This window comes from Pundamilia nyererei, unplaced genomic scaffold (assembly GCF_000239375.1).
Source record: "Pundamilia nyererei isolate P.nyererei 1_Seehausen unplaced genomic scaffold, PunNye1.0 scaffold00233, whole genome shotgun sequence".
NCBI classification, from domain to species: Eukaryota; Metazoa; Chordata; class Actinopteri; order Cichliformes; family Cichlidae; genus Pundamilia; species Pundamilia nyererei.
In genome coordinates, this window is record NW_005187634.1 from 408899 (window position 1) to 422685 (window position 13787).

Consider the following 13787-nt stretch of genomic DNA (forward strand, 5'->3'; position numbering starts at 1 on the left):
AGGGCCTAGCAAAAAAAGTTTGGGAACCACTGGTCTAATCCATCATTCTTCTGGTTCTGTGTTTCACTGAATGTGGATGTGTAGAGTCAGGTGGATCCCCCAACATGAACTATCCCAGAATGCAGTGGGACTCGATGTGCCAAGTAAATTCTTTAACTTTGCGGGAATGATGCATGCTTCCCTCATGTGCTGAGGTGATGATGGTGGAAGAGAGTGATGTCCAATAACTGTTAACTGTTTTGATATCTGTCAAAGGCCATAGCGTGATTCATTATTTTCATGCTCACCAAACCACTGAGTGACCCTTCATGCCCTACAGATGGGACCAGTGTCTCTCTGGAAGAGACCACTCCCATGAGGAAAGAAATATTTCATCTCGGGATAAAAGAGATCACCTGAAAACAACTTTGTATTGATTTGCGCTGACCCTTCTTTCTAAGGTGAAAAATAAACCCAACCTGTAACAGCAAATTACTCTCCACAGAGTTACCCAATCTCCTTACTGTACGGGTCGTTTTTTTTTATTTGTCACATGTGGTCTTTGAGTGTTGATATTTGCTAGTGGAGAATTAAACCCAAAAGGTTATTGTATGTCATTATAAATGTTATTAATGCCTCTCGCCAAGATTTCTGTGTCAGATTATGTCATAGATGTATTTTAATGTTAGTTTTTTTGTTTTACACAGTGTTCCTGATTTTTTTTTTAACATTTGTCACACTTTCAGGTTTCACATTGTGTTTTAAAATATATATATTATTTATTAATTAAGGGGAAAAGCTATCCAAAACTACCTGGCCCTGCGTAAAAAAGTAATTGTTAAACCATGAATTAACTGTGATTAACCACATTTTTTGGAAAGAGTTCAATTCAGTTTCACTAGCCACACTTAGGTTTAATTATTTGGTTAATATTGCGAGACCTGTTGAATCAAGAAATGATTCAAATAGAACCTGTCTGACAAAGTGAAGTAGACTAAAAGATCTAAAAAAGCAACACATCCAGTGATGTGGAAGACTCATTGTCAGTTATCACGAATGCTTAAATGCAGTTTTTTTCTTGCTACCAAAGGTGGCACAACCAGTTATGAGGTTTAGGGGGCAATTACTTTTTCACATAAGACCAGCTAGGTTTGAACAACTTTTTTAATAATAAATGAAATAATCATTTAAAAACTCAATTTTGTATTTACTTGGGTTATCTTTCCCTAATAGTACAACTTGTTTGATGATCTGAACAATTTAAGTGTGACTAATATGCAAAAAAAAAAAAAAAGAATTCCAAAGGGAGGAAGCACTTTTTCACAGCACTGTATGTCTCTTCTTTGTAGTGTGGTCAAGGACAGATTTATAAGTGATGGACATTATTAAATTTGATGTTCTTTTTCAGAGTAAGGTCACTTCTTACAGGCTTGAGCTTGTATCTCACGCTCTCACTCTTTTTCTCTCCCTTTCAGTCTCTCTCATCCATTTTTTACTGTGTGCAACAAAACTTGTAGAGATTAATGTGCTTTATGTCTTTAACTTGTTTCGCCATCTGCTATTGTGAAGAAAAAAATTGTCAAAATCAATGGCCCGCAATTTAGAAAGCTGTGCAGAGTAAAAAGAACAAATTACCAGTCCATACTAGTCAATCTGGTGCACGATAACCACACTGCATAGCTCAAAATATAGGAAATGAAAATTGCACCCTGTGTTTTGGATAGAATTAAAATTGAACAAATATTGCCATCTACTCTCCTGATAATTTTAAGTTATTCTAAATGTCTAATCCAGCTCGGTAATGTTTTACAGATAAAAGAACTGACAAATCTGCAGTATCTGGTGCCATCAGACTCAAGATCAGCGTGGAAATGAAAGGGGAGGAGAACGTGGTTCCTCCTCATGGCCAGTACACCTGTTTACACGAGGTAATCAGCATTTGATTTGGTACTAGGAAAGGTTGCTGCTCTAATCCACTGATCATTGCCACAGTTCTAAGCATCATGTTTATAAAGACAGTTACAGCTATGATAAGGTTTTTCATTAGCTGGCATGCACCACCCAAAAAAACTGTCATGACACCGTGCTCCATCACCCTAACCTGTTCCTCTCTTATCTCTCGTGCCACTCACAGAACCTTTTCCACTATCTGACCGAGGTGAAGAACAGCGGGGTAGTGAAGATCCCGCAGGTGAAAGGGGAAGAGGCGTGGAAGGTCTACTTTGACGATGTGTCGCAGGAGATAGTGGATGAGTTTGCCATGAGATACGGAGTGGAATCCATCTATCAGGCTATGACGTTAGTACTACCCTGATCTATGGCCTTTTACCTCACCAATCTGTCAGTGTCTCATTTACCAGAGTGGAAGGAGAAAAGGAGATGTGAGAAGGACGAGCGAAGGAGAACTGGAGTAGTAAAGATGTCTCCTCAGCAGAATCAGAGCTTGGAAAACTATCGAGCTCCCAAGTTTGATTGATTAATTGTTGGTCTCATGGAAAAACCTCCTAACCTGCCTTTGTCACATTGATTATGGGCACACAAACAGTGTTGTTTTCCTCCTTGCTTGTGTCGGTGATCCTCTGTGACCCTTTCTGTCTATAAATGTTTATCTCTTTGTCTCCATCGTGACCCCCAAACACATTCCCCTGCAGTGACACCACTGGAAACATTAAAACCTTTCAATATTGATCAAGGTCATTGATGTGACATTTGACATTGTGCTGTGTTAAAACAATTGTTAACACTTTAGAAGTCTGCACAATACATGTATCCATCATCCAGTTCACTAGCAGCAGATTTATTTTGTTGTCTTTGCACAGCGTATTTACTTAATCCTCTAAGCTTCAACCCAGATGCACTACTTTACATTCCCAGGTTTATTTTTGTATTGTATGTGGCTGAATGGATTTCTCCTGTTCTAAAATATTTGTGTTTACTATACTCTTATAAAAAACTCTTTTTTACACTGTTATTTAAACTCTACATTTATAGCTTGGTTCCACCACAGAGACAAAGTGAATGCAAACCACTTGTTGCTCTGTGTGACATTGACTGAGCTAGTCAGGAACTACCGCAGTGACATTAGTACGAAAAATAACTGATCTTTAATTAAGGTTTACTTCTCCGTTTTAATTGTCTATACACGAGCCTGGCTATCTTGAAGCTATATTATCTCATGTAAAACTTAGTATGTTTAAGCTATCTCTTGCTTGACTATGTGCCAAAGTTTGAGACCGTTTCATAACTTCAAAATAAAATATAGATGTTATAGATGCATGATTGCAAAAAAATTGGTAATTTGAGCCAGACGCTTGCTAGACAACATCATCATATTTGATATAGATGAGGTCTTTTAGGTGCTTACTGTGTACTTGTGTGCCAAGGTGGCTTGCTCAGCTCTTCCTTCTGCAGTCAAAGAGAGATTTCAAGTGTTCGACTTCTGTAGATGCATATCAGATGTTATTGTCATGACTCAAAAAGGATCAAGTGTTTTTGATGTTCTAGCTGGATAAATGCTATAAATGAGACATTTCAGCCCATTGGTAGGTGGCTGCTAGGGAGCACGATGGTGTCATAATATTTGATGTAGATAAATCCTCAAGATGTGCCTGTGTGCCACGTATGTGAAGTATTGTCAAGGAGCTGTTCGTGGATGGGCAGATTGACATTTTCTATGTTTTAGGGGAGATACCTATATGGGGATTTAATTAAAAATTTGCCTTAATAATTTATGTATATATCTAAAATACTGTATTATAGTAAGATACTTTTCAGTATATCACATAGGTGGGTAAACACAGAGAATAAAGCATCCTTTACCAGTTGAAATAAAAAATGGGTTTTAGAATTAAACAGGTAAAGATAGTCTCTTACATTATATCAGCTATTATCTATTGTTTGCTAATGACTTTTACTGCAGTAATTCACTAATAATGAGTCATTGAGTATCTCTGCAGTCTGGTTTCTGTGAGCTGTTGTTTGAAAAGCACCATCGAAGTACACCTTTTAAGCTCTGTTCCCACTGCACTTGTTGGGCAGTCCCACTAGCTGACTATGTAATTAACTGCTGCCTAACTAAATCAGACCCTAATTACACACAGATTGTTGGCAAATTGAATGGAAGGCTCAACTCATATTTTTGCTTTCAAGTTTGAAAATCAAGTGATCAAACAGGACTGAGAATTTTTTTCAAATTATTTGCTTAAAATTTGTTAATTTCATTTATTAACCACTGACCTCTGAGTATGTTTGATTCTCGCACCACCTACTCTCTTACCGATTACGATTTAACCCTGTGGACTTTATCTTTTCTCCTGCTGGCCCTGTAGGGCAAACATGCAGCTGACTTTCTTTTTAACCTTGCAAAGTCAGTTTTAATTGTTTCCAAAATCCATCAGTTGTTATCATACAATATCCACACAAGAAAGGGGTGCAGCTGCTACAACAACAGCCCAACTATAGCACAAGCATTGTTGACATGTTGGATCATATTGGTGCAGCAAACTGATGGAGAGTTGCTAGCTGACATGTTGTTGATTCACTGTGACAGTTCATTGTATCATATGAGGGATAGCCACATTATTTAAGGGCAGTAAGTGGCCTGATTACCCGCTTTATCACGTGGAGTTAATGCTTCAGGCTTGAACCTTGTTTAACCATGGTGTTTCTCATTATGTTTCATCAGGAATTTATGAAAGGTCCTACCTTTCTGTTTTCTTCATCGCTGAACCTTGACTCAGAGTAACTCCTGACATCATGACTGCGTAAATCACAGCAGCTGTGAAGGCTCACTTTCCCTCCGGTGCCCTTTACAACAACTCCCGGCATACCCCTCCCTCATTTTAGTTTTTCTTCATCGCACACTATCACCACTCCCCTGTCTCCCTGTCCGCATCTCTCATCATCTTTTTTTTTTTTTTCATTTTTCCTAGCTATCTGAACCCATTAAATGATATGTGAGTGTGTAGTACATCTCACCCGCTAGTAAAAAACCAAAGCAGGATAACTTTAGGGGAGGCAATGTCTTCCCTCTTGGAAATAGGCTCAGGAGATCCAGCTCTAAAAGCACCATGGGAATTCAGCGGATGCCATCATCACTCTCTTTGCATCATTCACTTTGCTCTCCTAACCCCAAGTGCTCTTGGGTAATTTGGAGGCTGAAAGCAGAGTAATTAAATCGGCCTCCCAATGAGAACGTGTTTGTGTTTTTGTGTGTGTATGTGTGTCTGTGTGTCCGCTCCACAAAGAAGAAGGGGGAGTAAATCTGCTACCGTTACTCCACATAACTCTGTGGAAGTGATGACTCACTCAGCAAGATGTTCTTAGTTTCAAAATGTCTGTTTTCAGTCTAAATGCCCGACTCTTAGACATGCTCAAATCTGTGGATTTGAATCCTATTAAATTCATAATACCACCATGTGAAAAAAACGCCACTAAAAATAAAAATCTTGAATTCAAAACCTTAAATGAGAGCATATATGTTTGTATGTCATCTTTACTATTCTGTCAATAGTAATATTGTAATGTGCATTAATGTGCACACTGTAGGCATTTAAGCTTCAGCTAATTTTAACTGCGTCGCATTGTTGGCTACAGCAGCATATCGAGTCCTGTATGTATTTGTATATCCCCATAGCTGTGCCTTGAAGCTCACTGGCCACGTCGCTAGATATACCTGTTCAACTGTTAGTTAATACAAATACCTAATCAGCCAACCACATGGCAGCAACTCAGTGCTCTAAGGCAAGTAGAAGTAGATGAGACAACCTGTCCAGTTCTTTTACAGCCCAGATTTCGACTCAGTGACAAATCAATTGGTTCCTAAATATTTTTCCAACTCATGTAATACTAACATGTAATACTTTAAATTATCATAAATGTAATTTGGTGATATGTAAGGTCATGCAAAGTTGTCATCTTTAAGGTAGTATCTAAAGCTGTAAGACTGAAGTACAATATTTGCCTCAAAGGTAGTGGTGCTAAAACATACTAAATGTATAACGTTCAGCTTATTTTATCTTGCTTTAAGCTCTCATGCATCCATATGTTTGTTTGCTATGGGTCATGCCTGAGGCTGAAAAGGCAGCTCAAGTGTGCATGGTTTTGAGATGCATTAAAGTAAACATACAGATTATTGCACCTATTAATTTTATATGCGGTATACTATCTACAATAACAACATCCTGCTGCATTATGATTTAAGATGCATTCCAAATGGCTTGTGGAGCAGCAGGATGGAGTGTTAAAAGGAGCATATGCTCCTCACTCAGGCATAGATCCCTGCTCAAACTAGGCCTCTCAGGCTCCACCACTTAATTACTGCTGGGTAGCGCTGCTCAGATGTGTGTAGAGAGAAAGGGCAAGTTTATGCCAAATCCAAAGTGGCATGTGCCGCTGTTACTGTGTGTAGTCTAAAAGTCACAGAATCAAAAAAGGATCTAGGGAGATTAGAAAAGGTAGCAGGAACATGTCAAGTTTGCAGCAGTAAAAGAGCTCTCATTCATTTCCATCCTCACCCCCTCCCTTGCTTTATTTTTAAAGCACCATCCAGTACTGAGATCTAATTTTTGTTGGGCTGATTTCAGCTAAGCAGTTCAAATACTGTGCTGGAGTCTATCTCTGTGATATTTAAAAATACAGGATTAATGGTTCTCAGTTAAATTTACACGTTTAATTTCTCCTCCTTTGAACCTCCCTTGATTTACTATTAAACCTATATGCTCCATCTGTTACTTTGCAGCCTTATGTCGTTAACAGTATAGGTTATACAGCTCAGTCTGATTTATGACACAATTTTCTATAGATACTCATTGAAGACACATTTTACTGCATGAACACGGGCAGTGGTCTACTTGCACTAACTAACTCTTCTAACAGAAGTAATTGTTTGGAACATTAAAATACGTTCTCCCTTCAGCCATAGGAAGCTGAAATATGATGAGGAAATACTCTCTATGTCTTCTCACTTTCTTTTTTATTGTGGTTACTGCAGTAGCACACAATATTTTTCAGCCTTTTTTCTCACCTTTGTAACTTAGCACATGCATTTTCTCGCCACTATGTAAGTGCGTGTTGAGCTCTTGATGCTTCTTTCTGAAATTGCCCAGTTGATGTGGGATCTTAAGTTGTACTTTTTCATGTAATTGTTTTATGTTCCCTTGTGAAGAAATCATGCCTTTTTTTCTTACTCTCTCAACCACTTGTTGTAGGATAATAGCTGTTTATTCTCCTCTGCAGGCATTTCTCTTGTCTGTCCGCCAAATACATGTGTCCTGGGGTGCCAGCAGTAATGAGCAACCTGCTTGCTAATATCAATTCCTACTTCGCCCATCCCACTACCACCACCACAACCACTGCCTCTGCTTCAGACCGATTTGCTGCCTCTAACTTTGGGGTAAGTACACATAATACTTTCTTGCTGTCTGCCAACCGTAGTGTAATATAGTGTTCATAAAAAAATGTAATTTCTATTGGCAACAGTCAGACTTAAGTGACATGTTTTACTTTTCTACAAGCTGATATTGAACTGTTGACTTCACTATTTGTTTTTAATAGTTCTAGTGGAAGATAAGTTTTGTATAAAATCAGCAACATCTCAGAAGTTAATGTTGTAAGGCATCATATAATATTTTTAGCCAGCAAGCTGACGCTGGCAATATTGCAAAATGACAAAATCTTGTTCCAGCAAATAAAACTGAATTGCTAGGGTGAAGATATGCTCCACACCATGCAGTGTAAGAAATGTTTAGGCACAATACTTTTGAGGTGATGCTCCAAACTGAATTATACAATTCTGTCCTTGCAGAGGGAGAAATTTGTCAAATTACTGGACCAGCTGCACAACTCGTTGAGGATCGACCTCTCCAAATATCGGGTATGTACCTGTCTACTGCTGGGGTTAACCCGCTTTTGCTGTGATGTTTGTGGTGCTTGGTTGGTATTAAGGCGTCCAAAGTTAACTGTTGATAAAAGACAGGAAAGATCCATGCTTTCGCGTTGTTTATGCCAAATTCTGGCTCTACCATCTGAATGTCACAGCAGAAGTTGGCATGATAGGATTGTGTGGGAAAATCAGCAGTTTCTGAAATACTCAAACCAGCCTATCTGACACTTTCAACACGTCACGTAAAAAGTTACATGAATCACCATTCTTCCCCCTTCTGTTGCTCAATTCAGCTTCAGCAGGTTATCTTGTCTATGTCTACATCCCTTAATGCAGTTGCTGCTATCTAATTGGCTGATTAGGTATTTGTATTAACTAATTATTGAACAGATATATCTAATGGAGCAACCAGGGAGTGTATTTGTTGGATGGTAATATATGTCTCTCATCTAATACACTGCCATTGCATTAAAAAATTTCTTTCTTTGTTTCTTTTTCTTTTTTTCTTTTTTTTTTTTTTTACAAAGAAAGCTACATGTGTTAAAAAAATGTAAAAATCAATTCTGTTTCTTAAGAGTTTGCTGTGTTGGAATGTTTATTAAAGTATTCAAGCATACGCTAGGCTTACCAGCACAGAATGTCAGTCTTGGAAGGTAAGCTAACCCAAAACCTCTGAGAAATCATACTGTTTATACAGAAGCACAAGAAGATGACAGGGGCAGTGGGATACCTATCGGTGTTAAATAGATACAAAAGGTAAAAACATCAAGGGTCTGGAAGACAGCCCTGGGGGTGGCAAGATCAAAGACTTAGACATACACAGGTAAAACAAAGGAGTGATACGGTTGAAGGACAAAACACTCTAGGGAGCAGACAACTGCCTTCTGGATACAAGGACGGGGAGTAAGGCAAATATTCTGAGAATAGTGAGTCTGTCTCAATATTATTCATCACTTGGCATTTTCTTTTCTATGTTCCTTATTGCCGTAAAGATGGTCTAAGTACCCATTACATCACAAATTCCAGATGGAGTCACCTTTGTTTGGATTACATTCTCCTTTGACTATCTAGTGTGGCACAGTGACACTTTGTTGCTAATGCCAAATGCATGTGGATTCTTCTTTTTCTTGGATACGGTTCCTTCTTAGATGGATCTTAATCCCAAGTGCAAAGGTGTTAAATGCGCAAAATATTGGGGCTTAAGGTGCGGTAAATGTCATTGGTAAATGTTGTGATGTCATGTGATGACATTTACCAAGTGGACTATGTACAATATTAATAGTATGAAGCTGCACTAAAAGAAGTGAAAACCTAAAAAGCATGATTTGGAAAAGAATAATTATAGATATACATTGTCTATATTTAGACATAGGCATTATGGCATTTATTGTTGATGCCATAATTAACAAAATTGCTGCATCAAATGTACGAAAACATGGCCTCTCAGTTTTTGCAGTTTTCTCAGCCCCTGGTAGATCCAGGCACATAAACATCAGTAATCAGCCCACAATGTCAAGAGGCCATCATCTCAAAAATAGTGGTCCACTTAGTGCAATAAAGAGATCCAGTAAAGAGTGCCCAGCACTCTGCCTCTGGTAATGGACATCCTGAAAATATCTATAAAGTAGGCTGTTAGCTCCATTTTTTTTCTACCCAGAGACTATAATCTGCAGACAAATATGAATTTATTGTTACTGTTATAAAGAACAAAGGTATTTCATAAGTGCTAAATCCTAAACTGGGCTCTTAATTAATGAGGCAATCACGTCTTCTTCCTTTTTCCTTTGATGGTTCATCTGCAGTGTCCAGCGTCAGAAACTTCTTCATTAAATTAACTATACAGTTTAGCAGCAAGGGACAGACTGCAGAAAAGAACAACCTACTAATTATGTTTTCTAAAGGAACAATCAGATTGCCTTACTAGCAATCAAAGTTACGATTTATCAAAATGTTGTACCATGAGGCAATACTATAAATGTCTGTTACGTGTGCAAGCTAGTTCAGTCCTTTAAAGTGTCCTGTAATAAATCTTTGTAGATGTTATCAGTTTTATTAATACTATGGTATAGAGATATCGATCAGATCTATAGTATAGTGACCTTAGTGTTGAACTGTTCTGGTCTCGGGAAACGTGCTTCTAATATTTTGTCTGTTGCACATGGTGGGAAATATCATTTCACTATATGAGCCCAGTGGAGGTAACACTTGTGCGCCTGTTTATTGTGTGATATTGGTTCATACATCAGGGTCATTTGCCTGGACCTTGTTCCTGAACAATGCACATCAGGCAGCTTCTTTCTGTGAGCCTGATTGTCCTGCTTTATGTAAAAATTTCCTGGTTGACTTGTTAAAGCCATAGCATGAACGCGTTTGATGTAAACTGCTCTCACCGTTATACATTATTACACGTCTCTATGACCTCACTGGCATGTTGTCTTGCTTCTGCTTTATGCTGTTTTCTCCCCAGTGATAGACGTATCACTGACTACTGAAGTAGAAAAATATATTGTGTATAAAATTACGTGCATGCAAAAACCAATATTTATATAGGTAAATAAAGAAAAACAGATATATTGTTAACCATATTCCAAATGTATAATACGTTGCAATTTAACAAATCTCAATGAATGTGTCCCAAGATCTCCAACACAATGTCTGCATTAGTTTTATAATATGTTACTTTTAATTACTTAGTGAATTAGGAGCTCAAAGACAGTGATTATCAGAAATGCTGTTGTACACATAATTTCTGAAACTCTGGGACTATCATGACTTCTTCCTTCAATAGTTAATTCTCTCAGTCCCACTGTAATAGATCATGTTATGATTGTTTTATGATAATTCTCCATCTATGTATTTTAGCTGTTCAGTATCACCATGATCACCTATTTTTCACCTTATCAAGTTATATTTATCCTGGTATATATCATAGAAAATTACAATGAATTATTTGCAATAGTAATGTAACTTAAATTATTCTATAACTTGTTGATTATGTGCTGTTTTTATTGTCAAATTAACAAAACTGTTACTACCAGGTCATGCCGATAGAGAGTGGTTTGAACAATAACTGTATGAAAGTGTGCAAAGACAACAGTTACACAGTTGTTTTTAGTATCATTGTATGGGCGTTTAAACAATATTAATGTTTAATTTTTAATATAATGGTTTTAATCAATATAAATATGAATATAGTTAGTTTGACAGTCTAGTAAGTAAGTAAAATTTATTTATAAAGCGCTTTTCACAGATAAAAATCACAAAGTGCTTTACAACACAGGAAATGGGAATATAAAAACAATATAACAGTAAATAAAAACAATGTAAAACAATAAAACTACAAAAACAGCATAAGAAGAAATTAATCAAATGCTTTTCTAAATAAAAATGTCTTCAGCTAGTGGTTTTGCATCATTGTGTATCCAAGACATCCTAATTTTTTTTATGTATCGTCATGAGATGTGCATTTTAAGAAATGTTGATACAAAAAGAGAGTAATTCTTCAGTTGTCCTGAGACTATTATCTGGATGCAGATTATTTCATATTTTAAATTAAAATTCTAAATTCCAGCATATAATCTTTCAGAGCAATCCTAGAAGAGCTCGTCCTGCTACATACCACATACTTAGTCACGCACTCATTTTTTTCACCATTTTCCTTACCCTCCATACCCTGTGCATGTAGATTTGCTCACCTCCAGATATACAATATAAACACATATTTTTCTCCCGCTTTTTCTCTGTCTATTTAATATATTTGCATACAAGCCCGCTATACTGCCATGCACACACAGGTATGCACCTGAGAGCATGCAGTTCCACGCTTCTCTCTAGCTGGAGGCAGGAAACAGTGAACTGTAGCTGAAAGATGACCCACTCACCTTTAATGTAACACAAAAGGCAATGTGTCGTTAAGTGGGTGATTGCTTCAGTCCCCCTGTTCTTTGCCATAGCCATCAGTGTGAAGCCACATGTGATTAAAGACACACCCGAAAAGCAGCAGTGTGCACCTAAACGGTAAATGGAGAATGAAGTTGCAAACAGTGAGGGAGGGATCGCGAGGATTTGGAAAGAGAAGTGGATGAAAGAAGCAGAGAAGGAGTTGGAGGAGAAAGGATTTGGACAAAGAGGGAGACATTTGGAAGGAATGAGATGAATTTGGAAAGAGCGGGAAGGAGTAACAGATGACGAATGAAAAGTATGGGTGGTAGACAGAGAAGGAGAGAGAGTTAAGTGTAGGAGAGATGGCCTCTCTTATTTTCAGATGGCCTGGTCATCTGGCAATGACACGTTCACTGAGAGAAGTCACAGTATATCGCACTGGCTTCACCTGCCAGCACTGCCCTGCTGCTCTCTTGTCAAACCTGCCACAGACCAGTGGTTCATGCACACACATCCACACACAGTTTATACCTTCTCTTTCATTCTCTCACTTTCTGAAGCCATCCCACAGAGCCCGCCTGCCACTATTGGACAGTAATAAGATTCAGATCTGGCTTCTCCGCCTGCTCACAGTATGGATTTCCCTATAATGACATTCTGAGGGAGATCGAGTTTGCTTTTGTAAAACAGAGGACTTGAATCAGCAGTGAGGGAGCCAGGTTGCAAGTGCCACTCTACATTTTGCTACATATGCATTTCTTCCCCTTCAACTTTAGTCTGATACTCCTGATACACGGTGACACCTCATATGGCCAGTCTGTCCCAGCTGGGATTTCACTGGGGTTCACTGGGTCGTGCATAAAAACTCAGCATTTAGAGCACGATGTGGGCTGAGTTTGGGCAGTTTGATATAAAGTGATGTTTGTTCAGTGAGCAACACTAAGTCTTGTCATATAGTCTCAAAATGAAACTCTGTATAGTAGAACTTCATGCAAACAGCAGTTTTTTCTTTCTGCTTCCAAAACCTGTGGGAAAAAAATCTAATAATGCACCTGTAGCTTTCCACAGCACTACTACGTCAGCTTTCTTTACTAACACCTTTTTTATGGATTGGATAAAGCATCAAATGAACAAAACAAAAAATAAATGCTTAACAGTTAATACCAACAAGATTTTGTTAAAGCATTTGCATTTATTCAAACATTACCCTTATATGATTCCCACATAGCACCTGAACATAATTTCAAAGCTTGTGAAGCAAACATTCAGAAAACAAAAGCTACGCCTGCATTGTTGCGCGCATTTAGAGTAATCTTGTTCTTTCCAGAGCAGAACCTGCTTAATCCAGAGCCAGCCCTTTGAAATTTATGGCAGAAAGTGTAAAAAATCCAAGCTGAAGAAAAGAGCTAGTGTCACCTTTCACAGAATGCAGAGAATAAGAAACTTCTGTGACAACTATATTTATTTATTGAAAGGGCACAGAACGAACTAAAGTGGAATGAATAAGATACTGGCGTTCAATGTTCATAACCTTGGCTGGATTTATTGTGTAGAAAGGGCTTAGAAGTACTTTCTTCTATTTTCTGCTGCTCATCCAGAGGTGGGTCACAGTGGCAGCAGACTAAATAAGTTAGTCCAGACATCCCCTTCAGCTTGTCCTTGGGCCGCTCAAGGCATTTTCAGGTCAGATGAGAAATATAATCTAACCAGTGTTCTCTGGTTCTTTTTGGGGTCTCTTATAAATTTGACATACTCAGGAAAAAAAACAAGTTCAGTATATTACAGCATAAACCTCAGTCTACTTGAAACGGCAAAACAACTAAAAACTACTTTTATTGGAGGTTAAGTTAAGCCTTTGAAAATCTAAAAGGTGTATAAAATCTAATATGCAACCCCTAAATGCAGTATTTATACCTTATAGCAATAGGCATGCAAAAGTAGAGGTGCATACCACATGTCTTCATGGTCAGAGTGTATTGTTTCCAGTTCAAAGATCCCATGATGTGTTCCAGCGCTCAACAGTACATGACTGCTTTTGATGTCT

At 38.0% G+C, this 13787-nt stretch overlaps 1 protein-coding gene across 3 annotated transcripts in view; it reads left to right on the forward strand.

The window, feature by feature from the left end:
- The window catches only part of unc13c (unc-13 homolog C (C. elegans)), a 114889-nt gene that overhangs the window by 47374 nt on the left and 53728 nt on the right, over nucleotides 1-13787 (forward strand). For all 3 annotated transcript variants that reach the window (XM_005748893.1, XM_005748894.1, XM_005748895.1), the window contains 4 exons: nucleotides 1792-1907; nucleotides 2114-2277; nucleotides 7216-7372; nucleotides 7784-7852. In XM_005748893.1, the coding sequence (XP_005748950.1) occupies nucleotides 1792-1907; nucleotides 2114-2277; nucleotides 7216-7372; nucleotides 7784-7852 (506 nt within the window). The remainder of the gene's footprint in view (nucleotides 1-1791; nucleotides 1908-2113; nucleotides 2278-7215; nucleotides 7373-7783; nucleotides 7853-13787) is intronic.